Source organism: Drosophila obscura, unplaced genomic scaffold (genome assembly GCF_018151105.1).
Source record: "Drosophila obscura isolate BZ-5 IFL unplaced genomic scaffold, ASM1815110v1 contig_179, whole genome shotgun sequence".
NCBI classification, from domain to species: domain Eukaryota; kingdom Metazoa; phylum Arthropoda; class Insecta; order Diptera; family Drosophilidae; genus Drosophila; species Drosophila obscura.
Window position 1 is genome coordinate 6,638,389 of NW_024542766.1, and position 26,488 is coordinate 6,664,876.

Genomic DNA, 26,488 nt, shown 5'->3' on the forward strand with positions numbered 1-26,488 from the left:
AAACTCCCTAGCAATTTGTGTGCAAAGACCCCTTTTATCGCAGATTATATTATTAAATTGTTTATAGGTTTTTAATATCATTATGGCCCAACTACTGCAGAATGTCAAGGCCAGAATTGAGCCATGCCTTGAGTTTCTTAATGGTCTTTAAATTGCCATTAAATCTTGATCCCAGGCAAGAGTCAAAGGGTAAGCGGCAACAATTCCAACAAACTTAATCACGAAAATAACACCCTTCCTGCTGTCGTCCCATGTGCCCATCGCGCGGGAATGCCGTCACAGCCCTCGCCCCCAGAATGAATGAATGAATGAAAACATCAAAGTCCACTAAGCCGCTTAGCTAACCCCAAATCCCATCTGCGTGTGCGGAACCATGTGACCCGTTCCGAGAGTTCTGGTCCAACTTTACAAAAAACCAAAAAAAAAAAAATAATAGTTTCGCAACGAATCCACGTTGGCTGCCGGTTGCCGGTCCACTGGATATGTGACACTGCCACGTGAATTGTACGCTTTACAGCGGAGAGTTATTTTTATCAAGGATAGGGTTAGAGGCGGTGTGAAATATTCAGGATATTTTTGAATACCCCCTAAAACCCGATGGGGATGGAAACATTTTTGGTTTGTTAGGAATTGTGTAAAAAAATATACAGAAATCGAATGGTTTCTTTGGATGATCTTTAGAGAACCAACAAAGTCTCTGAATTATGCTCCCTATAGAAGTAATGCTCTTGAAATGCTCATGTATACAAATTAAAATTGTTTAATATTAAATAGTAAACATAAACGCAGAGAAAAAATGGCCTGAAATTGTATTAATTACGCTAACATTTTATATACCAGTTTTAAAAATATATATAAATTTATACCAATAGATTTACTCTGAGAGTGGACATTTTAATGTAAAAATATTTGATTGAAATTAAATATTTTCAAAAATAACAAATTTAATATATCATATTTATTTTAAAGTATTTTTTTTTTAGATTAAGATTTTTAAAAATAATTTTATTTAAATCAAAGTGAAATCTATTTAGTTCCACTATATTTGTATTTTAAACTCGAATATTTCTTTTAAGTATTGGCGTGTTTATTTTTAACTAGTCATTTTTCTCTGAGTGTATATTCAAAAAAAGATCCGTATGTTTTTTGGTATATTTTAAGTAAACCAAAGAAATAGAACTCAAATATATTTCTTTAAAATACTCAATAAATTCATCCTCACCCAAATCTTAATATTTAAATTTAAATAAAAGATAAAAAATAAATTATTCCCACAACACCAAAAATTTATGAATTTTATCTATATCCAAACAGCTAAAATGACTAAAAAAAAACATCTAGTTGAAGGAAAATATTTATAATTACAATTCATCTTCCAGCATAATCCTACAATCAAAAGACTTTTGATTATGCAAAAATGTTGATATACAAACAAATAAAAAAAACAATACAAAAAACATTTAGCATTTAAAAATACTTTTGACTAGAGGGAACACATCGTCCATTTAGAGAGTGTCCTCGGCTGTGAGGACTTCCAGGTTGAGGCAGTTTATCCAGAAATGGTCAATGGTGTTGTACAAATGGGGCAGCGCATTACCAATGCTATGGTTCTCATCGGTATAGGTCTTTTCGGTATGGGAGAGTTTTCGGAATCATGTATATATTCAAACAAAAGAAGGAAAAATGTAAAGCCTCTAACCTGCTCTTCAAACTGTATGTCCGCTCTTTGGAGCAATTTGGCCAGCAGCAGGGAATGCTGGTAGTGTACATTATCATCGCCCGATCCATGAATCAATAGGAAATCATGGGTATTGAAGTTTTCCAGATTCTGGAACGCACTGCTCTCCGTATATTTCTTTAGGTTATCCTCATCCGTGGGCAGACCCATATAACGCTCCGTATATATTGTATCTACAAAGGAGAACATCCAATTAGAACAAGTTTTAGTTAAACGGATTAAAGGATAAACAAACCGTAATACAACCAGGAGGTTACTGGCGCCACCGACACGCCGCACTGGAAGATGCGTTTGTCATCCTTTTCGATGGTCTTGGCCGTCATATAACCGCCATATGACCATCCCCAAATGCCACAACGTTCGGCATCCACATAGGGTAGATTCTGTTGCATCCATTCGGTGACATAGAGTTGATCCTCCACCTCGTGATCGCCCAGATCGTTGTTAACCGAAAAGAGCAGATCCTTGCCCTTGTTGCCCGTGCCCCGGCCATCGATATACGCATAGATCGTATTCCTGGCGGTGGTCACAAATGCCTCGTAGCCCAATGTAAATCCGTTGGTTACGCGCACAGAGTTCGGTCCCTGATAGACCACCACAATCAGTGGATATTTCTTTGTCTCATCAAAGTGTGGGGGCAGCGCCAGTTTGGCCATGCCAATGCTACCATCGGCCAGGGTCACATTCAAGAACTTATAGCTTGGACGCAGTTTCTCCTGCAGTTTGGCGCGATACTCTGTATTCAGTTCCCAGTCGATTACCAGCGTGTTTGTGTTTGCCTCAAAGATGCGTGTATACGAGGGATTGGGTCCGCTGCAGGACAGTGTGTAGTAGCCAAAGGATTTGCTGAAGGTAGCGCTGGCCGAGCGGCATTCCTGCCCATCCACATCGATTTGATTGCAACTCAGACAATCGTCGTTGCTGAACACATGATAAACGGAGGGATCATTCGCCTTGGTGGCCTGGTAGTATCTAAAACGAAGTTCAAGACACATTAATATATATCAAAAGCAAATTCTGTACCGCTTCTACTCACAATTTATTATTCACTTCATCGTATCCGTAGACGTTGAGCACTGTAAAGTTGCCCCTCGATTGCCAGCTATTGACGCCCGTCTCCAGATTCAAATTCCACACCTGATACCAGTTGTCGATGTAATAGGCAAAGATGCAGCTCTGTCCACTGCCCAGGCACTTGGGCGTGCTAATGTCGACCCAACCTTGAGGCTCCTCCAGACGCTTCACCTCCACGCAGACACCCAAATGGCTGCAGCTCTGTATGGAGGACAAATTCTGGCGACGATTCATCCAGGTAATGAGCAAATGTGTGTTGTTCGACCACACAACATTCTGTAGAATGTGATCGCTGCTCACAACATCAATGGGTGCCCCAATGCGTTGCATGGTGGGATCAGAGTTGGTCAAATCGTACACCCGCAGGTTGACAACGGGGTTCTTGGTGCCCGTTTTCGGATACTTGAGATGCTCTTGATGCGGATACTGATAGAAGGTGGTATCCCCATCGCCATAAAGGAAGTAATTGAATGTCTCCACTTCGGTGTCGTTGAAGAAGCCAACGGCCAGCTTTGTGCCATCCGCTGACCACCAAATGGCGCTGCCGCTGCTCAAAACCTCCTCCTCGTACACCCAATCGGGCACACCATTATAGACGATACCATCAACGCCATCATCCGTGATGCTTATCTCCAGATTCTCATTGAAATGTATGTACACATTGTTCAGATAGACATACGCCAGTCGATCCCTCAGCGGCGACCATCCACAGTACTGCAATTTCTCGCCCTTGTGGATCTGAATGGTTGTGTTCGTCTCGATATCATACACATCATACTGGGCAATGTACGAGTGCCGGAACAACTCTGTCAGATTGTGTCGTATGAGGATCTTTGTATTGTCCGTGGAGAGCGTAAATGTGGCACCATCATAATTGTTCTGAAATTCCATAGATTAGTTTTTGTCTTGCTGATAGGGAGAATTCGATTTGTACGTTACCAGAAATGAGGAATTTTGGAATATAATATCAGTTTTGGTGGCAGCATTAAATTTATGTATGGATCTGTCGGTGGCAGTGTAATAAAATTCTTCATCTGCAATAAAAAATAAAAAAAATTATTTTAGCAAAATATTTTAAATGATAAATTTAAATTAGTTGAGAAATTAAACATATTTTATTGTATTTTTTTCGGCTTTGAACTATCCTAAAACTAGCCTTCAAATAAATTAAAAAATAATTAAATGATAAATTAAACTTAATAGAGAAAATAAACAAATTTATTTGGACATTTTTGTCGGCTTTAAACTAGGAGTATCAATGTGGTTAGCATTTGAATTGTTTGCCCATTGCCAAAAAGCAAAAACCCCACGACAACAAAAAACAACAAACTTAAAAGCCGTAAAAGCGTTGCCAAATTTCAATTACTGTTTGTGGATAAAAATCAAAGTGCCAGTACATGTAATTGGCATTTGAACGGGCGCCAGAAAAAGAGAAAACTAAAAAAAAAACAAAAATATTTAAATAAAATATAAACTAAACTGCAGTAAAATATCAACTGAAAATCCAAAAGTTAGTACTTTTTACCCTTCTATTTACGAATGCAAATTAGTACATAGTACCCCCCACAACATAGCATCAACTACACTGGAAACAATCACGCTCTAATTGAAAATCATGTCTTATCAGTGCCAGTTAATCTTTTCTGTGGAAATGCCCATAAGTTGAGTGACGCAATCAGCTTAACAGATCATTCATGAATTCATAAAATTCCCAAAAATATATTTAAATGCATTTCACAAACCACAATAAATTTTTATAATGAGATTTCGATCTCCCAACGCCATACAATGACGCTTCCAGCTGCCAGGTAGAGCGTGCCAATGGCAGAACAAAAGTTTTGACAGACTCGTCATTACATTGAGTACTTTCAGTAGCCGATGCGACGATTAAAACCAGTTTGAAAGTCGTACTTGAATTGTTTGTAACAGCTCTGCCATAGGTGAAAGCTCTCCAGAACTTCGAGTCAGAACTTCGTTCGCTTAATTTGATAAAAGAATAGCAGAAAGAGAAAAGTAAGAGGCATTATCTGGACACAGTCATTATAATAAACCACAAGACGGCGCCGATAAGCAGAGGAATACGTGTATCAGCATATTGCTTTGGGCCACTAACTAGTGCTCGTAATTCATCATAGATTAGATTGCGATGCCTATAATGTAATATACAGCTCTTGAGAAGTGTGCAGAAATCAGCAGCACACACACAAGGTTAAACAATGATCCGCGATGTAGGGAAAGTACAACTCCAATAGGGAAATGACCCTACGCCACATGCATAGACTACATAATTGAGTTTACTTTGATAAGCTCCCGCTGTTGCACTGTCTCGCTGATTGTGCGTACAAATTGTAGAAAATTCCCCCGGCCATGGCACGCCATGGGGAATTACTCAGGATGATACAAAAACAAGCAGTTTACTGCTTTCAGCAGCGTACTGGTTCATCGAACGGAACAACTAACCTGTTATCCAGGTGCCACTGAAACCACGTAGACCCGCTGTGCCGGCCAGGGCCTCCGTTAGGTCCCAGATCGTTTGATTCGTGCCGCTCTCCTCCCTCCTATGGATAACAGCGCCATGCGCGTGGGACACGCAGAGCAGCAGCAGCAGCAGCAGCACCGCAAGCCCCGTTAGATGCGATTTCACGTGCATGTTTTTATGCATAAGAACCATAAGCCGATTTTCTCACTTGTTACACGCCGAAAATCAAGTGCGACGAATTCTTCCACTCCCCTCACGACGCGCAACAGGTAAAACACACACGACACACGGCACACGGCCAAAAGGCAAGTGAATCGAAATCAGAAATCAATTTAAATCGACAATTAGCGGCGCACTCGAAGCAGAACAACTTAATAACACTAGTCAACACGATTTTTCCTCAAGGAACAAAACGAACTTTTTCTAGAAGATTTGGGGCTTAGAAATGGTTTGATGATATTTTTTTTTTCTATGGCAGAACCGACTATCAGAAAAAGTCGGTTTGGATCCTTGAGGAAAAAAAAAGTTCGATTTTGTCGAGTAGTGTAATGAGCGGTGGAGTGGGAGAGAGGGAGAGAGTGATGAAAGATAACCGTAAGCCGCTCATTTAGCTTGCCCATGGCCCTGCCAGATCGACGCATTTTGGTGTTTGCTTCCAACAAAAAGTAAAACAAAATTATTGTTGTATCCAAACTGTAAACTGTGATTATAATTGCAACACTCTATAAAGTAATAACTAATTTTTTTATAAATATTTTAAATGTTGTTTCCAAATTATGCATCTGGCAACGCTGTGATCTGTCGATTGCTGATAGATCGATAATCGATTACGTTGGAGCGCGCGCGCGTTTAATTTTTAATTGTTTTAATATTTATGCATTTACCTGTACACCATTTTCCTTTGAAACCTTTCCAGCTGTTGCCATAGAGCGCCTCTCTCAGTTTCCAGGGGCTTTTGGGTCTCTGTCTTGCAGTCCCAGAAACTGCAGAAATCTCGCCAAGTGGCAGCAAAAGCAGCACAAATAAATTTATTTCCACCCGCATAATTCGACACGGTCGTTGCAAGAATGGTTGTTAAATGGTTGGCTTCCCGAAAGCAACTGATTTCAAGGGAGATTTCGCTTAAATATAATACACGGGCAGCAAATTAAGGCGCACCGAATATGTAAATACCCTTAAAGGAGCGAAATTTCGTTTACTTTGTATTTATTTTTATTTTTATTACTTTAATTCTTAATATTAACACTTTTTTGCTTGTTTGTATGTATGTATAATTATTTTTTTTTTTTTTGTTAATTTGTAGGGTATTAATATAATCGTAGGACACACCAAAGCGACTTTACAGTTACAATTCCCAAAAAAATGTAGACAAATTGTAAGGCGTCGCGCGCGTCCTGAAAATTACAAACTCGTTGATTTGCTTAGAAAAAATGTCCAAAATTGTTCGGCCCCACCGGCTCCTCACTGGTGTGGCTGCCCGGAATCTGGTGGCTGGTGGTGCATCTGCTGTGGCGGCTGCGGTCGGGACTCCCACTGCATGAAGCGGTTCAGTATCATCGTCTGATTCTCCAGCACCTTGGGAAAGAAGGTCTGCATCAGGTCGAGCTTGCGCTCCTCCAGCTCCAGCCGTTGACGTGATATCTTTGTCTGTTCGGCAATCAGCTGCGTGTTGCGACGCACCTCCTCCATGTAGAGGGCCTCCAGGGAGTCGGCCGCCAGCGTATTCGATGATCCAAAGGGACGGCCGCGCCTGCGTGGTGCCGGTGCTGGTGAGGCTCCGCCGACAGACCCGCCATTGGCGTTGGTGGCCACACTGATTGTGTTGTTGCTGCTGTTGATGTACGCCACGGCGGTGATCGGCTGATGATTGATGTTCGGTGCGGTGGCATTTGCGTTGCTATTGGTGCCATTGCTGCTGCTGCTGCTGTAGAGATTTGCCTGCTGCTGCTGCTGCGGCTGTGCTGCCGGCTGCTGATCTGTGGACAGCTGCTGCTGCTGCTGCTGCTGCTGAAACTGTTGCCCGTATCCAGGCTGAAATTGTTGCTGCTGGAGCTGCTGCTGTTGGAGCTGCTGTGGCGTCTGCAGTTCGAGCAATTGAGCTGGCTCGGCTGGCGAATACTGTTGCAGTGGCTCCTGGAAGGGTATCGAGCGATACTCATCGTCCTCGTACTCCTGCTTCACCGCCTCATCGTACTGATCCGTAAATAGTTCCGTATTGAAGCTCATGCCACCGCCACCGCCGCCGCCGCCACCAGCCGTGTTGTTGTTGTTGTTATTGTGGCTGCTGCTATTGTTGCTATTGCTGCTGTTGTTGTAGAAGCTGCTGGCCGCCGCCTCTGTGGTGAGATTGAGACCTTTGCTGCTGCTGCTGCTGTTGCTGTCGTTGCGGCTGTGCTGTTGGCTGCTGTTGCAATTGTTGCTGCTGTCGCTGTTGCAGCTGCAACTGCTCTGGCGTCATGTCGTCCCTGGGCGGCGTCATGTCGCGATTGTTAAGCATTGCAGCCGGTGGCAAGGGTTCGGCATCCTTGGGCCTGTGCAGATTCTTCAGTATCCGATTGATAATGTCGTACTTCTTCCAGCGATTGCCATAGCTGCTGGGATCCGACAGCAGTTGCTTCTTCACCGACCTACACAATCCATAGACGGGGCGGGAGGGATTACAGTCAAATCAATTGCAAAGAGACTGTCGATCGATGCACAAACTCACCTGAACTTGGCCCGCGTCTGGTTGACCTTCATCTGTATCTCCTCGGGCTTCACATCCACCCCGAAACGTTCGCGCAACTCCTCCGCCCACTGGGCAAAGAATATCGTGTTCTTGCCGTTGCGCGTCAGACGCCAGTTGTCGCGTCCCCAGATCTCGTAGAGGCGCTCCTCCTCGCTGGGCGTCCAGTAGCGACGCGCCTTCTCCTTGGCCTTGCCCTCCAGCATATCCTGACCCCCGCACATGTTCAGATCGGACGCCGCCTCGGCGTTGTTCGTCCCGCTGCCGGCTGCGCTGCCACCACCACCACCGCCGCCGCCGTAGTCCATAAGCACCGCTGCAGACGTTGTGCGACGTTACTTCGATGCAGTGCAGTGTAGTCCACGTTTCCGTTTCGGTGTGCACGCACAGAATTACACAATAATTGGATGCATTCCGAAATTTGAGAAGCCAAAAAGATTTTTTGCACAAAAAATCAACAACAGTGATAAATAGTGTGACCGCGGACTAATCAATAAAACATACCCCTCTGATCCACATAAATATACTGCAAAAATACCAAAAGGTAATGCACTAGTGCATTGCGTTAGTATTTTGTCGCCATTGTTTTCGGTATATTCGTTTTTGGCATTTTCACGCCGACCGCGTGCTGGTGCTCAGTCACGTACGGAAATGTTTGGACGAATTGCACAAAATTAAACCAAAATAACATCATGAGCGGAAAGCATACGCGCTTGCGTTACTACACCACCATGGAGGAGGCCACCATGGTGCGGGTGTGGCGTGATTATCTCGGCCAGATACCCACGTACGGCGACAATCTGCCAATCTTTCGCGACGTTGCACTGAACATGCAGCAATGCGGCATTCGGCTGAACAAACAGGAGGTTCGCCGTCGCATCAATAGCTACCGCAATAAGTATTTGTGAGTATTACCAGGCACTGCCAGCTGCCAGTGCAAGACTTTCACTAACATTTCTCTTGGCCTGCAGAACCGAACGCAGTCGGTTGGAGGGCAATCCGGAGCATGTAACGGAATGGCGTCTATACCCGCTTGTCGACTGCCTTTTCCAACCCAAGCGACCCACGGCGGACATGCACCTGGCCCAGAATGTGCTCGAGTCGGCGGCCATGAGGGTGCGCAGCGAGCAACCGGATCTGCCCAACATTCCCAGCTCCATGTCCAGGGCGCCGTTTGTGAAGTTTGAGCGCGATCCGGATGGCTGTGCCTTCCTGGAGGCCCCACCAGCACCAACACCTCAATCGTACCTTTCCTCCCAGAGCACAGTCAAGACTGAACCCAAGCCGCTTGAGGCGGACGACGCAAACAGTCCAATCTACGCAGAGAGCACCAAGCGACGGACACCCCTGACGCCCGCCAATTATCAGCTGCCCCTGGACGAGCGCATGGAGATGGGTGCGAATGGCCAGATGGAGTACAATGCAAAGAAGCGACGCGGCCGCCGCAGCATACTGCCGCGCATGGGCCAGATCTCGCTGGCCCAACTGGAGGCGTTGCGCATGCAGAACAGTGAACTGGAGCGGCAGAACGAGAACAACCAGTTGGAGTTGGAGTTCAAGGAGCGGCAATACAATGAGCTGGAGCAGACCCTCGACCTCTGGATGCATCAGCAGGAGGTCTTTCTGCTCCACTTTGATCGCCTGGGCTTTAAAAGCACTGAGGAGTAGCCACCAGTCGCTCGCCATACCTCAAAGCCCCCCTGCTCGTTGATCTATTGAATAGTTAGCTTTAATTGTGTACAAAGGCACCTTCTAGGCTATTGTAGCGAACCGAAGATTTACAATTACGTTCTCATTATATTCTGGATTAATTAATTTCTCATTTAAGTGCTAGTCAAAATGAATTGACAACGAAGCTATAGAGAAGAGATTTCTGAAACTATTTTAGTTTAATTTTCAGTTTAATAACTACGTAGACCTAAGCCTCGAAACAATTTGCATGAAGCAAAGAAGAAATTTTATTTTTAAGTTTATTTTTGGATTCGCCCTTTAAGCCCAAAAAAAAAAGAGAAATTACTATTTCATTTTCGTTTGGAGATATTTTCTAAATAAATACATATGTATATAAAACTGTTCGATATGTGGCATGGCATGGAATCGTTTATCTATATATTTTCAGAATTGGAAATTTTAATTTGACTGAAGTTATTTCTTCTAATGCAAATGTACTGCAGACAGGGTTTCAATTAAATAGATAATTATCTCTATGTTTAAGGGGTTTTATTCCATTCAGATCGATCCTTTATATTCGATTTAAAGGTAGTAGAAAATCTCTTAAAATCCGCTGCTACATTTAAATTCTACATGTAGCATTTTGTTACATTACACCCATTTTTCCATCCATCCCTCAGAGTCTCTCAAATTTTCAGCGTGTTCAAAAATATTATAAAATTTGTTTGCTGTTCTTTCTTTCAATTATTTAATTATAGTTACTATCTATCGGCCTCCTAAGCCAACTGCACCACGCCCGCAACATTTTGAAAATTCTTTAAAACAACACCAGTCTGGCCTGCCACCCTTAAGTGGTTACCACTCCCTCACCCCTCTATTCCAGTTGGTCAGAGTGAAAGTAAATTTCCTGTGGCGGAGTAATTTTTCGTTTTTGCGTGCAAAATTAATTGCCTTCTGATAAGAGACCGTTAGAACGTCCCATCTGGCTTTAATTGAAAGTACTTTCGTTTTGGGGCCAAGTCGCTGCTGTTCACAAAATTGTTTTTTTTTTTGTATAAAAAGCGCGGCAGAAAATTAAATGAAATTTTAGAATATAAATCTGAGCACAATCATTTAAATAAATCTTAAATTTCCATCACTGGTCCACAGCAGGCGCAAACCCATTCTGGAATGAAGAAAATGAAGCAAGAACGAGATGTATCTACTTACCCGATTCAGTGGCATCAGAGCGAAAAAGATTGAAATGTTTAGCTGCAAAAAAGTTCTGCTTAACGAGGCAATGATTGATTGATTGACTGCTTGCCGGCCAGTGCAGCAGTGTGGGGTGCGATAGGAAGCGCCAATCCAATGCTAATGGTACATCAACATGAACGTGGTGGGGACATGGACATGTATAAAAAAAGAAAAGTTAAAAAGAATGCAGAACGCAGAACGATGGCAAGGCAATTACGTCCAATTAGAGATTGTGAAATCTGTGGCCATTTGAGTGATGCTCTAATTGATAGTTCTGCATCTCTAAGACAAATATCTGTGCAACACGACACTGCAAAACAGGAAATATTTAATATTTAAAGTTATCAAGGTGCTAAATAGCATTAGGCTATGGGTTGGAAGGATTAGGACAACCAAAAAATCTGTTTTCGATAATGTTAGTACATAAGTTCAATTATAATTCTAACTGTAATTACTCTAAAATGTTTCTATGTATTCTGAATTTTTTTTTTTTTTTAATGTTAATAACTTTTAGAATTGTTGTGACTAGCGCCTTAATTTATAAGTATTTATATGCTTGTCGCGCTAGGATGGAAAATACAAAATACAAATATGAGTTTTGCTCCTTTAAAAAGGGTTTTCCTGTAAGATTGTTATTTAAAACAAACAAAAATGGCTTACAATTTTTAAATCGCATATATGCGGAAAGAAATTGTTAAAATTGGCTTCAATAAACGGAAATTAAAGAATCGCAGTCAAAGAAACTATTTATTTAAAACGCGCGCTCTAGCAAAGACGCCCTCTATGTATCAGAATGGCAACAGCTGTTAAATACCAGAGAAAATACTACATTTTAGGAGCATTTACACGCTCTCTCTTGTTCGGAATGTGTCTCTCTTTGACTCTCCTCATGTCCTACTATTCCAGTCGCAGGGCTTAGTAATATATAGGTACTACTTAGTAGGTAGCACATTCCACTAGTGTTGGGTAAATAGTGCACATTATATGAATATATTCTATATAAAAGCAATTAAATGCATACCTTATTAAAATACGATGGAAAATCAAAACATAAACGAAATCTGATGACGTGGCAAGGCCCGTTCTTATATTCAATTGACACGCTTTTCTTTCGGCCCTACCATGGCGATGAGCAGTAAGTTCTCGTCAGTAATGGTGGTGGGTGCTGGGTGCCAGATTCCCCAGTTTCTTGAAACATCATGAGTTCAAGTACTGCCCCGGGTAATGATTGAAAAAAGTCATTCTCGGTAATTAAAGACTGAAAAAATGTCTCGAAGCGACTGAATAAGTCTGTTATATAGAGTAAACAGAGAGAGTAGTAGTGACTGAAAAAGTCTGAAAAAAAGTCCCTATCTCTCTCTCATCTCTCATAAACCAAACTGGGGAAAAATAAAGATTGAAAAAGTCTCTCTCCACCTGACTGAAAAAAGTCATACTCGGATTATTAAAGACTGAAAAAGTCTCTTCCTTCTGACTGAAAAAAGTCATACTCGGATAATTAAAGACTGAAAAAGTCTCTTCCTTCTGACTGAAAAAAGGTCATACTCGGATAGTGTCGTTTACGAAAAACAAATTTTTTGCTACAAAATAATAAATATCTGATTTTTTGTTTCTTTTTCTATTATTTTTGAGTTGCCTCGCGCACATGATAATGCTTTGTTATAAATTGAATTATGTCCCTCGAAAGAGGCCATTTGTAGGCTGTACCTAATATATTTATGCCATGTGGCCGGCTGCTACTCGCAAGCACATTATTATAAACTTTATATGCTGTGGATCTCTTTCCGATTTCAATTGGTTCTCTTCTTTTGCATTCGTCGTGTCGTGCGGGCGTTATTCGCGCGCGTTCACAACAAATCCGTGAAACAGACATTGTCGGGCCGAATAAGAAAAATGTTTATTACGCCAAACACAAAAGCAACAACGTAACAAAAAAAAAAACACAACAAGAGAGAGAAAGAGCAGCAGCGGCAGCGTCAAGTGCGTGTGTGTTCGAAGGTGTGTAAAGAGAGAGAAAGCCAAAAGGAGAAGCGTGACAGAGCGACACGGACGGGGCCGGGGCTCTTAAATAAATTTCGCATATCCCAAAAATAAAACCAAAAATCCGTAATTGCAAATAGAAAAACAAATGCAATGCATTAATTTACATGTGATTGTTGAGAGTGGCTGTGTTTGTCTGTGTTTTGTGTGTTTGCTTGGGTTTGCTGTCGGATTGTGTTTGTTTGAGAAACAAAACACACACAAAAATTGGCTGGCATTCCCAATATGAAATTTCGTTGTTATTGCCGCTGCATCAGCTGGCGACGACTCTCTTGGCCATCTGTCTACCCCCCCCTCTTTCTCTCTCTCTTTCTGCGGCAACACCAGCCCATCTCCCTCTTTCTCTTTGTGTTGTCCCCCCACAACTAACATTTAGCATTTGGGTGTAAAAAAAATCTTTTCCTTTTTTGCGCTTACATTCTGGATCTTAGCTTATCTCTCTTTCTCTCTGCCTCTCTTTTACTTAGCCCAAAGTCACACAACAACAACAATAACAAGCAGGTTGGCACGCGGGAGTCGAAGTTTGCGGTACCCTGCCAAATGGCAGCAGTCTGACAAACTCAAAGAGTTTTGATATAAAATTATCAGAATTAGGTTGCAACGTTTGGAAAAATAATGCTGAACTTTAGCATGGATTATCTTTAAAGGAAAACACTTTCTTTGCCCATCCAATTGTGCTTTCTCAGTGTTGCTACAATAAACAATTAATTTAGTAACATCGGACATGGCTATATCCCCGCGACTGTTCAGCCAGATCATGAATATTATAACTTCCCATATCGACCTTCTTTGGTTCGACAACATCTAATCAAAATAGTTAATACTCTCTCTCTCTCTCGCTCGCAAAAAGGGTATTCCAAAAACCCGTTTCATTTCGCCTTCTCTCTTTCCTCTTGCACGGCCCGGCCCGACCCGACCCGCTCGCTCTTCTTGCTCTTAGCGTCACGCCTTTTATGTGTGGTTTTTGTTGTTTCTTTATTTAATCGCCCGGCCCCGTTACACGCCTCTCCCCTGACCATACGTTCATTCATAGAAAAAAAGCAACAACAAAAATGTAACGCGATTTCTATTATTTTCACCCAAAAAAAAATCCAACAAAATTAATCAAATAAACGGAGAAAAAAACCAAAAACCGCAGAAAATATCAAAAGAAATCAAATTTCAAATTCGTGCAACAACAAACAACAACAAAATTACAATTATCCAAAATCATCGCCAATTGCATTTTGTTGTTGTTTTGGGTTGTTGCTTCTTTTTACACGTGTTCACGAGTACGTTTGTGTGTGTGTGTGTGTGTTGTGTTTGGCTTAGTGCCCTTCCCTGTATGTGTGTTTGTGTGATGTAAGTTTATTTAATCAAACAGAAAATAATAATAAAATTTTGATATCTACTGCGAGTATTATGTATAACTGGCGCTATTGTTGTGCTGCATTAAATTTTTTTTTTTTTGTGATAGTTGTTTGCTCATTTGACTTTCGTTTCGTTTTCCGCTGGTTACGGGGGAGGGAGAATGTTGGTATTTTGATACTCTCTGGATGTGAGGTGGTGAGGTATGATAGGTTTTGGCAAACGGTTTAAGAATAACGAAAGCTACAAGGGAAGCTACGATCCCCAAGGTGTACGAAAAAATATTGCACAACAGCAGAGTTTTATTGTGGTAAATGGTATAAAGAAATTGTCTTTTCTTTCCACTAGACTTTATATTATACTACACGGAAAGGGTAGCAGTCAGCCGAAAGCAGTCAGTTTATCGCTTCATGTTTCCAGTCTCTCTATCGCCACTAAAAGTTCCGTTCATTCATTCATGAATTCGATATTTGTATTGTATGTTTATGTATTGTTTGTCTTTCTCCACATGTTTGTTTTCCTTTCCCTATTTCCCCTTCGTAATTGTCATTAAATACTTATATTTTTAGGAGAAAGATATGTGACAAAAATAGCTTCAATAAATACAAATAATAAATAATAATAAAAAAAAGCTCAAAGACACATTTCGAATAACTTAGATTGTAAATTATATTATGTATAAGCTTTAGTTTGTAGTTTCATTAATGGAAAAAATATAAATAAATATTAAAAGAATATATTAAGGAAAAAAAGACAAAAAAAATGAAAAACAAACAGAATAATGTTTCTTTTTAAAGGGAAATGTTTCAGTTCGCAAAATCATTTGAAAAAAAATTTTGACCCAAAAGAACGAAGCACCAGATTTGATTTTTTAGGTGTAAATCAACCGAATTTAGGTGTAAATACTACAATAAAACAGCCCTGTGCAAGCCAGAACCATTAGTGTCCAGTCCAAAGAGCATTCACTGTATTTATTCGCATTAAAAGATAATTATGAAGACCTTTCCCACTCCATAATTAATCAGGTGTAGGCTTTTCACGACATTGCCGAGTGTTTTTCAAGTGGAATTTCATAGATAACCATACATTATTTTTTTTTTTGGCTGAAACTACTGTATGTGAAGATAATGATAAGAAGTGCCCATTCCCTCGAAGTCCCAGGGGTGAAACAAATGTGCGCTAATGGAATGTTGTTTTAGGTCTTCCATCCATATTGTTGGGACCAAAATTTTTGACCAATTTGCTTGCCAATTGCCAGCTTATTTAACACATTAACAAAACATTTGTTAACACATTAAAAATATGTGTTTAATCATTGCTGAACAAGGCCATTAAAAAGCCATAGGGACACCACATAAATCTTTTCATCGTTTGCGGCTGGCTAAATATCGCTGTACAGAAATTAATTTTAATTTATGCGCGCGTCATTTAAAAATAGATTTTAATGGAAAGACAAAAACAAAAATAAGAAAAATAATTCTTTGAGTTTTGAATGAAAAGACGTTGCGGCATTTACCTGAAAACTTTGAGAATGTGCTTTGATTTTCTAGTGGGTGAAAATAGAAACAATTCCGTTGAGATTTAGGTGTATTTTTAGCCTTTTTTTTACGAGTTTTAGCTGGATTTTTAATTGAAATGTTATTTGAAATATCCATCCATCATTATTGGATGTCATTGATTCATTGTACATTTTTACTGATAATTCTTTGTTCGAATCCTTTGTTTTTTTCACTTGAAAATAATGCACTCTGATATCAATAAACACGATTTCGATAGCACCATTGCACAGCACCATTTTGATTGCCCAAAATTTGAACAATTTCATCTGTTTGCCTTATCAAACATTCAACTCATTAGCAAAATGAATATGCAATCAATTTGTGTGCATCAATTAAAGTATGAACACTGTGGGAAAACATCTTTATTGATCAATTGCTAGTATAAATATTTGCCAGACACAGACGGTATTGTATTTCTGTGTGTGCTCGTGGAGCATTGTTCCCACCTTCTTGTGAAGATCATTCAAGGATAGACTAATAAAAGTAGCCATTGAACAAATGTTTTTCATTTCTCAAACGATGACAAATATTTGCCAAGCACGTGAGCCACAGAATAAGAGACATAAGAGAGAGATGCCTGCTCATATATAATTCTTGGTTGCTGGTGCGCTGTCTGCCTCTCCCTCTGAGTGTCGCTGCCATCTAAAATTCTAACGTGTCGCATAAAACGTTGATAAGAAGAATATAGGAGGAAGGCACTAGAGGCACAACTGGAGACCAACGCATTGCAGTGTTTTGGATTACGTGGTGGCTGCCGCCGTCACTCGGTGACCAGAGGGAGGGCCGCCGTCTCGATAAGCGCTCGGCATCATTTCTAGTTTCTTGATAAACAGGCAACAATTATACAGTACATCTTGTACACATAAAAGGCCTAAGCGGAAGTCCATAGCAAACGGCAGTCACTTTATAGCTGCTTCAAATGTAGTCCCCTGATGATGTTGGACAATGAATCGCCCTGGGAAAGGGGTAAACATATGTGGAGATGGCAGCTACTGCCAAGAGAGCGTAAAATACATATGTGATCTCCAACGTAAAAGCGAAGTTCAATGAAAGCGAAAATTATTTTAGGTATCTGCCCGATCGCTAGATGAGAATGAAAAATATGCTAAGAATATTTTTAAATTTAGATAATTAAACAGCGAAGATAAAGGGGGGCCTTCATAATATTTGCAATGCTAAAATAAATTGCCCAAACAATTAATACAAAAATCTTCCCCTTTGCCTGTGCCCGTTGACCCATTTTAAAGCCCGAAACGAGTATAAATGTTGCTTGGCTACTTTTGCAGAAGACTCCTCTGACTCTCCACTGACGTAACTTATTCACAACATCATTCACATCATCATTCACATGCATTCACACATAATTTGTTGTTTGTCATGGCGACAACAACAGCAGCGACAACAGCAGCGACAACAGCAATAACAACATTTATCATTTTAGAGCGCGTGTCGCTTGAGCTGGGGTGGGGGGGCTTTGTAGCCGTGGGGTCACTCGGTGGGTTCACAGGGGTCAAACAGGGGGGCCAACATTTTTGCCAAACTGTCTGGAAATTTTAACTGCAGCATTAATTTGAATTTTTCTCTTTATCATATTTACTTTTTTCGTTTTGTGCACAAGTCAAAGTCATTTATTAATTGAAGAACCAGTCAAGTGGAAAGGCAAAAAGAAATTCTTTTGCCATAGAAACATTTCTATTATTACTCAGAGTATTTTGAGAAAAAGAAAAAGAGAGTCTGAGCAGGAGAGACACTGGAGCAATATTCAAGGTCTGTGAGCCAAAGTTCTTAACAGATTTCTGTACCATTTTGATGGCCTTAAACTTGGCGTAAGAGCAAGCCCTGTTCAAGTTTGCCTTTCTGTATTTACCTACAGAGAGTTCTCATCATTAAGGTATCCTCTCTAAGGAAATGACCAAAGTTAATCCAAGCACCATCACCCCCTTTAAAAACTCTTTGCAGAACCTAGTACAACACTTAATTAAAGGTTAAATTTTTTGTATAAACAAAAACAACTGCACTTTACACTTGAATTAATCCAGGGTCTGCTGCCTTGAGCAACAAAATGTAAATAAAGCTTAGATCGAGTTGGTTAAGAGGTCGTTTCCGTTCCTTTCCTTTCCTTTCATTCCGTTATTGGTATTGGTTTACCATTTTGCTGTGGTTAACCGCAAATAAGCATTTTTGTGCATTTTGTTTTCTCGTTCGTTTGCCTTTTACACTTTTCCTACTAGACCCCCCCCAGAAAACACCCACCCCCCAAAAGAAATTCAGTCATTTGTAAAAGTTTAACTTCTGTGGGGTTTGGGATTTTTATGTTGAAAGGACAGGTGCGGATGCGGTTAGGAAATAGGCAACGCAAAATGAATGAAAACTTAATGGGAACCTTTTCTTGGATTATAAAAATGTACTCAAAATGTATTATTTTGCCAATAAATTTTCCCATTAATAAATACTCTTGGGTATTTTTATTATTGGCCCTAAATCTATTGTTGCTCAAACCGTTCCCTTGACAATCCGCTCCTGTTTTTGACCCTTGGTATTATTTCCATTTGGACAGCTCCGTTTTTGGGTTTTTTCGGGAATTGGACTTCTCATCAATATATTCGCTTGGGTTTCCCCCACTTTTTGCATTAAAATGTTTCACACTTTGCTGAAGCTTAATGGGAAGAGGAGGGGCATCCTGCCTGAAGAGTTTTCCTTTCTTATTTGGCATGGGAATGGGGTCTCTGGGGGGCCTTCGTTTGTTTTGGTAATTTATTAAATTTGTTAATGCACTCAACCTCTGGTTAATTCTAACATTTGGATGGACCCTATTTATACCTCTTTTTGGGCCCTCCAGGATATGTCTGTCATGACAACGAATTGTTTTTCTTCACTTCCTTTAACAATTAGGCACGCAAAAACTGTCAGTCAGACAACTCCTGGGGGGGCTGAAAGCGGTGGGTTGCAGGTGCGCCAACACCTTTGCAGCGCCCCTCAACAGAAACAGGGCGGGTGGAGGCGTGGCCATAGGGCATGTCAGCGTCAGCGTCAGCATGACATGCGTGTGTGGGTCGTCCAGTCGAGCGGTGTGTGGGGGTGTGCGGGTGCTTATGTTTTATGGTTGATTGAATTTGCATGGAATGTGCTTAACCCCCAGGATAAGGGTGTCCCGCGGTAGCATACATATTACGGATAGTAATTCACACAGAGAAAATGGTGCCAAGGCAACCCAAGCCAAGGCTAATCAGAGGTGTTTAGGTGTGGCATAAATAAGGAATATCGAGAAAGTTATCGCAACGAAATTTATCGATAGCACCAGGCCATTTATTAATCACGTATTTCTATAATAAAAATATTTAATATTTGCCGTGTCTGATTGTCTATAAAATTTTTGATTAATTTCATCGGCTTACCAAATCTTTTTAAATCAAATCTTTCAAGGTATCTTTCAAAATTCCCTTTAAACGTATCTGCATAATTAAGCCCCCAGTCTAAGGCCATAAATTGGCCATTTAGCTGGGGATTTAATATTCTTGGGCCCCGCAGTCAAGTTCATGGTTTGTACAACAAAAACAACAAAATTAGCATTTCTAGCTGGTTTTTTTCGGTGGCGGCAATCGTTGCTTTAATACCGACTGACACACGCATCAAAAAATCTAAAATCAAACTGACGCTCAGTTTCTTGCTCAGCTTCTATTTTGATTCGTGTTGGTTCAATAACCCATAAAGGAAAAGGTTTCCTGATTGCTGTCTAAAATACAAATAATAGCTCCATTCCGAGCTAAAAGGCATTGCACTTTTGATGGGGCAAATATAAATAATATTATATATATCAGGCTAAAATGTAGATTAGGGTCTTGAGAGATCTTAAATCAATATATAGGGATTATCAAAAGGCAATAGAATCCTGCCATGGATGTGCGGAATACCTTTCCTAATAGAAGGACTCACTGTTCCACAGATCTATGCAATTTGTAAAGCATTTTCCTACATTTCCTTTTGCACAAAACTTTAGTAATTCATTAAAAACTTGTTCCAAGAACCCAGCATAATGGAAATAATATTGAAATTTGCATAGTTCTCCCCCCATTCGGCACCATTCCATTTCCTTTTGCATTTCCTTCTATTTTTCGTGCGCTAATGATGTTTACGACACAAAAGAAATAGTTTTGCCCCCTCCACCCCCACAAAAAGTTATCCATATCACGTAGCTTGTGTGAAAAAAGTAATTATGTTAATGTTCCTGTTGTTATTTCCAAGTGGGAGGAATTATTTTTGGAACATGATCCTCCCAGTAGCCCAAAAACTGTTTTTTCCCTAATTGGAATTTGTGTGTTGGATCGATTTTTGGTTGCTTAAACAAAATATAAGTAGAATATCAGGTAGTGCAGCATTTTTTTATTTTTTTTATTTTGAATTGAAATTTCTTTGTGCTATCTTGAGATAACAAATCAATTAGCAACTTGTCATGTGACAGTTTAGAAAACTATTTAAAATTAATTACTTGACAACTTTATGGCCGTCGTCTACAATTAGAGACTCGTATGATTGATATGACAAATTTGTGTGACTTTTTTAATATGTGAAAAAAATGTATTCAGCAATTAATTAATATGTTCAACGAATTTTCTTAACGAACAAATTTCACATTTAAGTTGTAAATTTTATTTTTCTTTTGTGATTTTTATTATTTTTCAGATTAACCCTACAGGGCCCAAGAAGCTTCGGATACTGCTTTACATTCTTCCTTGATAAGGTGAGTTTTTAAATTAAATGTGAACGTATTTGCTGGGTTTCATGTTGCATAAAAGAATCACAGTAACAGCTGCTTCGGACTGCCACTCGAAGGCTCATATATACATATATTAAAGCCTCTTTAATCCCTACCATGAATACAATTAGCGTTCAACCCACTAGTCAATCAATTAGCAGATTAATTAAACCACAAACCCCGTCATTGATTGGTGGTGCGGTGACTGCTGTTCGCAAGCCAGCTTGCCTGCTTTCAGGCGCCGCTTAAATCCATAATTAATCTTACCAGCACTTAACCGACAGAACAACCGACAAAAACAACTGCACAGAATAATAAGAGCAGCGCAGCGAACTTAAGTTGTAATTAATATGCAAATGCAACAAAAGAGAGCCACTAAAGCAAGGCAAGGGAAGACCAAGGGAACTTCGTAGTTCCCGACGCAACGTCAAAAACATTTGCACAAATCATCGGTTAAGAGCGTTAGAGCTGCCTAATTGTTATGCAAAAAGGGTTGCCTCCAAGTCAGACTACACATAGACCGACCCGAGACCCGAGACTGACAGTTGTTGTTGTTGTGTTTTAAACTCAATTGAACCTTTAATGCAGTCCAAAGTCCGTCCACACCCTGGTAATAGACCTAAAACGAAGCCCACATTGTACTACTACTACACTGAGCAACATAGTTTTTGCCTGAGTTGCCACACATTGGTTGTTGCTTTAATTGAATTTACAACACAAGTCAGAGATCAGAGCTGAACTTTGTAACTATTTTAATTAATTTTTTGGGTGCTTTTTGGTGTTTTCTTTTGAAACTGTTTTTCGTTTGGGAATGTAATTATTTCTGTGGGTTTTATTGTGCTAAGAACTTGAAGATATATTGTTGGGTTTAATGTCTTTCCTTTAAGTTTCCCCAACTGAATTATTTCTTTAAGAGTGAGAAAATGGAGGAGGGTTTCCAAAGAGAACTGGTTCACTATAGTAATAAATATTGAATCAGCCAGTTGTCATACAATTCTTGCACCAGTTAGTACTAAAATCTCATTCCCAAATTGATTTAGAATTTCCCACCAAAATCAATCATTATTCCTACAACTTAAATATGATGAAAACCCTAGGGAAATCCTTGATTTAAACTTTCTCGTTTGGTAAACAGTGTCTGTCTCTCCTTTCGGAAGAGAGGCTGAAATTTAATTAAAAATCGTTTGGCCCCAGCAGCAGCAGCACGTGCTGTGTGCCTCGCTGCAGTAGCATCAGCAGCAGCTTCTCTGTGTGTAGTTTTTGGCAGCCATCCAAGTGAGGGGGGAAAATGCCATCGATGCAGTGCCTCCCTGCTGCTTGTGCCTCCTTGTGACGGTGCCTGCTTCCAGTGCCAGGCGGAGATGAGCGAATGAGCAGAGCAGACGACACTCAAACTTGACATCGACTGAGGCGTGTGGATATAAGGGTGTAGACGAGTATGTGTGTTCCTGAGGACAAGGACAAGAGGCCACCAAACAAGAGGCACAAGGCCCACTAAGCGACCAACAACAAGAGGCACAAGAAAGCCCACCATGGGGACGGCACAGAGGCGGGGACTTGAGATGTGAAAACCATTACGAGTATTGTCCAATGTGGAATGCAGAGAGAACCCCTCGGGGACTGCGCCTCTGGCGCTCCTTGTGGCGCTCCCCCCGCCCATTCCTTGCACAAAAGTTTGAGGTTAAGTCTTCGAGCATCCTTTTAAATGAATTAGTGGAAAATACATTATAATTTTCAGCTGCATGTGCGTTTTCCTCCAGTTGCTTGATTACTTAAAAGCTTTTATTCACTTTCTGCCTCAAGAATACTCGTCGAGGAATTGCACTCACACACACATCCACACACACACACACACACAGGAAAAACGCCTTTTGGTGGCTTTTCAAATCGATTTATAAGAAAGGCAGAGGAAGGAGGACCTTCGGTTTCCAGTGGAATGTTCATTCTAATGTCGCTGAGAGCACTGAGAGCATTTCAATTTCTTAAGCCTCATTGAACAGCAAAGTGTGGCAGAACGGCTCTGCCCAAGAGATTCTTAGATTTTTCTTAGTTTTACAGATATGATTGCTTGCGAGAACGTTGCATCGATTTAAATACTTTCTACTGTGTAGATTGTGGAATAGATGGGTTTGAGGTTTAAGAAAGTTTGAATGCTAAGATCACTGTTTTTATCGACGTATTAAACAATTTATAACAAGAAATCATCAATCGATGACATGTTAATGTCTATATATTTAATTTAAGAAGCTTATCGGGCTTAAAACTGTTAATATGTTAGTAAAATCGATTAAATTCAAAGAAATTAAAAATATAATCCATAAAAATCGATAGACATGTAATGAAAAGTCGATAAGAAATCGATATTAATTTAATGAAAAATCGATAAACATCTATATAATACTAATTGAATTAATCAAAGTGTTCGTTATCTTGGCGAGTATTTTGTGGATTTTCCTGATTAAGTATCGCATGTATATAAAAAATATTGTAATATAAATCCAATAAAATATGTAGCTTATTTTTAGCAAACCTAATTTACAGGATATCTGTTATTTTAGAAGATTCTTTCTTTCTGGCTTATCATAAACTGGTAACTAGGAGAACTTACCTTTCAAAAGAGAATGCACATCCTTCAGTTCCCTTACAACTATTGCCACAGCAAGCAATTTTTCTGAAAAATAAAACAACATTGAATAGAAACCATTTGTGACTATGACTATAATAAGTATACAAAGTCCCTTGGGAACTAAATATTCTTTTGTCTAGCCGTTTTTCTACTACTTTCCTTCCTTCCTCCGACCCCAAAAAAAAGAAGGCAAAGCGAGCGAACTAGAGAAATATGCCGACATATTTAAGTTACTTGAAGCGCACATAAGTACCCAACAAATTGCCTTCATGCGAACACACTGCATCCCCACAACGTGCCTCATGCCTCATGCTCATGCCACATGCTCATGCCTTTTCTTTCATTTTGATTGTGCTTTTGAAAACTCATTAAAACTTCAGAGGCGGACAAAACGAAAAAAAGTACAAAAACAAAAAAGAACTCAACACATTTTTCCACATGTGCATTGCGACGCCTTGGAATATGCTACAGGAGTTTTCTTCATTTTTAGAGGGTTTTCCCGCAGAGTGTTTTTCCTCCCGTCAAAAAAACCTAACCGAAATAAGACAGTTCTGACAGAGAAAAAAAAACATCCAACTAAGTCTGGAAGAGTGAAAGCTCTGAAAAGTGAAAGAGAACTCTGCGCCAGGGAAATGAAAATAAATGTGTGCATGTGTAATTTATGTTTCCCGCCGCTTTGTTTCCTGCGCGACGAAAATCGTTAAGAAAACTGCAGTGGGGAAAACATTTGTAACAGGAAAAAAATATGAAAAACTTTTACCCACTGCAGCAGCAGCAGCAACAAAAACTTTTTACCCATTTCCATTTTTTTTATATTTTTATTCTTATTTTTTTTTTTTTCGTTGTGTTTATTTTCCACTTGTTATTGTAGCCAGTGCCTTAATTTATGCCCATGAGAGACGCCAAAACGACATACAAAAAAACTATATATATGCTTCACTATATAGTACGATATATATGTACATATGTATGCTGTATTTGTAGGTGCAGGCTGCTTTTGGTGAATGGGCGAATGGCCGGGGCGGCTGCTTAAAAGGATTAGCGTTGCATGGCCGATGAAAAAGTCCTTGACCAAAATTGCTGCAAATTGTGGCCTGCTCCTCCAGCTTCATTTCAGCATGCCTCTTTTACTCTCACTTTCAGGCTTTTAGGGTGAGAATTTTCGCTTTTAATGGGTGGAGAATTCTCGCTTTTATGGTTGGAGAATTCTCTTAATTTTTTTTTTGGGGGAATTAAGCTTATGAGGGTACTAAAAAAAAAGGAGAGGCATTATGCGGTTACTAATTACTCTGGCAGGGGATTATAGTTACAGCACTTTGAGAGCTACGTAGACCCTAGATCCACTTAAAAAGGCAATTAGTTTTCTATTGAATATTTTCACATTTCACTTTACAGAAAAATAATTTTTCAAAACGAAGTAAATAATCTTTAAACTACGTAAGAATCTTCCTTCAAAAATATTCAAATTTATATTTGGGAAATATCCGCACTTGACCTCTTGTCTTCTTACATTTTAAACATCTGGAAACTCTTTAAAGGTTTTAAGTAATCCCTATTATTTCCATTCTCTTCCATTCCATCACATAATTTTCCGACATTTCTCTCTCACAGTGCAGCTAAGCAACACCCAAAATCCTCTTAAAGAAAGGAGTACAATTATTTCAGCAAAGCTAAACGATTAAGAAGAATTTTAATTAAAATACCTCTTGAAATATTTTAAATGGATTTCAAACTCCCTTCCCTCCGGACTGGGAATCGGATTTCCTTATTTTTTTTCCACCGAATTTTCTCTCTCGTTTAGCATTTGTCTCGCCCGCTCGGTTGACTTTTTAGCTCGACTTTTTTATTTGTATGTTGGTTTTTTCCTTGCCGTATTTTATTTTTATTTTTTTTTTTTTCGTTCGGCCAACTCATCTTTCGCTCTTTTGTGGACAGGCCACATTGTTGTATATTGCTGGCTTTCGGTCTTTGGATGCTTTTTTTTTTGCAGGCCCCAATACCATTGTTATCGTTTGTATTTGGAGATTTCTTTGCGAATCATTTCAGGGGGGTTTTTTTTTCGGTCCGTCAACGTTTTAGTAATTGAACGTTCTATCGTTTTTTTCCCTCTTTTTTTTTAAGGCCTTTCCCTCCCACTAACAGTTTTCACTTTGTTATGGTGAGCGAGCGTGGTGGGAAGGCAGAACTAATGGGATTCGATTTTTAGCTATCAATGAAGTTTGAGATCTATTCAGGAGAGCCATCGGTGTTAGGATACAAGTTTTTGCTGTACAGGAAATTTAATTAAAAAGGGGAAACGTAATGAAAATGGAGATACAGTTGAGAGAAGAAGATAAAGGGTTTCAGTGAAATAAATACAGTGAAAAGTGCAGAAAATGATCCCAGAAACTACAAAAAATTATAGAAAACTAAAGAATTGTTCATGTGAAAAACTAAAGGTAAGGAAACTAAAGCCTCTGGTAAAAAAAAAAGAAAACGCAATGTCTTACGACTTAAATGGGCCATTATCATTCTAAAGAATTTTTGTTGATGGAATTTTAAGTCTAAGGCTCGAAATATTGGCATAATATTCACATTTAATGCTCTAAATATTCGTTTTGAGATGGGTTCAACTTCTAAAGTACTTCCTTTGATGAATACCCAAAAATTGAATATAAATCAATGCCACAAGAACTTGTATCCCCACCCAATATATTGGAAACCCATATACATATATTTATAGATATTTATTATCTATCCTTTGAAACAAAATTTACTTCATGTTTAAACAAAACATGTGACAAGGATTGCAAATTGTGTTTAAACTCTGGAAGAATAAATCCTCGAAATAAAGGGAGAAAAGGGAATATACACCTTTTGCAGGACATGCAATATAAATGGGAAACCCACACCACATGGGCCCAATCGGTAAATCAAAATGTCACCTAGCGTAAGAAGAGGCCCAGGCACATTCCTCCAGTTAACAGGCGCAAAAATGACAACAGCTGGAGGTCCTGCCACACACACACACAGACACGACAGGCAGGCAGGCAGTCGGGTGTGTAATATCATTAAAAACAAATTGAGCACATTAATAAATATGAATTATGATTGTTAATAAAAATGATGGCGTCCGATGGGATGGGCCCAGAGCGTGACCGAAAAGTGAAAGAAATACGAGACGAGAGACAGATCCAGAGCCAGAGAGCAGCACAGGATGCGAATGCGGAAGTGTAGCATACTTTTTGGGGTATTGCCCACTCG

General features: G+C 39.9%; 4 protein-coding genes and 1 long non-coding RNA gene across 6 annotated transcripts in view; 2 read left to right on the top strand and 3 right to left on the bottom strand.

The window, feature by feature from the left end:
- Window positions 1-1,341: 1,341 nt before the first annotated feature.
- LOC111076297 (venom dipeptidyl peptidase 4) lies at window positions 1,342-6,374 on the bottom strand. Of its 2 annotated transcripts, none has more exons than XM_022370043.2 (6): window positions 6,176-6,374; window positions 3,752-3,846; window positions 2,775-3,691; window positions 1,974-2,710; window positions 1,700-1,911; window positions 1,342-1,625 (listed from the first exon to the last, which is right to left on the bottom strand). In XM_022370043.2, the coding sequence occupies exons 1-6, from the start codon at window positions 6,333-6,335 to the stop codon at window positions 1,506-1,508; spliced, it is 2,241 nt and encodes a 746-aa protein (XP_022225735.2). In that variant the 5' UTR covers window positions 6,336-6,374; the 3' UTR covers window positions 1,342-1,505. The 2 variants fall into 2 exon arrangements, with proteins under 2 accessions (XP_022225735.2, XP_022225734.2); XM_022370042.2 differs by lacking the exon at window positions 6,176-6,374 and adding an exon at window positions 5,273-5,607.
- Window positions 6,375-6,522: 148 nt separating this feature from the next.
- On the bottom strand, window positions 6,523-8,510 carry LOC111076298 (GATA zinc finger domain-containing protein 10). Its single transcript, XM_041592340.1, has 3 exons — window positions 7,999-8,510; window positions 7,694-7,918; window positions 6,523-7,656 (listed from the first exon to the last, which is right to left on the bottom strand). Exons 1-3 carry the CDS (start codon window positions 8,322-8,324, stop codon window positions 6,753-6,755), a joined length of 1,455 nt encoding a protein of 484 aa, XP_041448274.1. The 5' UTR covers window positions 8,325-8,510; the 3' UTR covers window positions 6,523-6,752.
- Window positions 8,511-8,635: 125 nt separating this feature from the next.
- Window positions 8,636-10,031, top strand: LOC111076296. The gene is made up of 2 exons (XM_022370041.2): window positions 8,636-8,920; window positions 8,988-10,031. The coding sequence occupies exons 1-2, from the start codon at window positions 8,709-8,711 to the stop codon at window positions 9,682-9,684; spliced, it is 909 nt and encodes a 302-aa protein (XP_022225733.1). The 5' UTR covers window positions 8,636-8,708; the 3' UTR covers window positions 9,685-10,031.
- Window positions 10,032-10,858: 827 nt separating this feature from the next.
- Window positions 10,859-26,488, bottom strand: part of LOC111076306 — a 68,782-nt gene continuing 53,152 nt past the window's right edge. Inside the window, exons 4-6 of the long non-coding RNA XR_005967624.1 lie at window positions 23,228-23,290; window positions 11,138-11,230; window positions 10,859-11,037 (exon numbers count right to left, since the gene is read on the bottom strand). This is a non-coding gene — a long non-coding RNA (uncharacterized LOC111076306). The remainder of the gene's footprint in view (window positions 11,038-11,137; window positions 11,231-23,227; window positions 23,291-26,488) is intronic.
- The window catches only part of LOC111076302 (beta-1,4-glucuronyltransferase 1), a 66,453-nt gene continuing 52,677 nt past the window's right edge, over window positions 12,713-26,488 (top strand). Inside the window, exons 1-2 of the mRNA XM_022370049.2 lie at window positions 12,713-12,918; window positions 20,547-20,604. The gene's annotated coding sequence lies outside the window, so the exon portion shown is untranslated. The remainder of the gene's footprint in view (window positions 12,919-20,546; window positions 20,605-26,488) is intronic.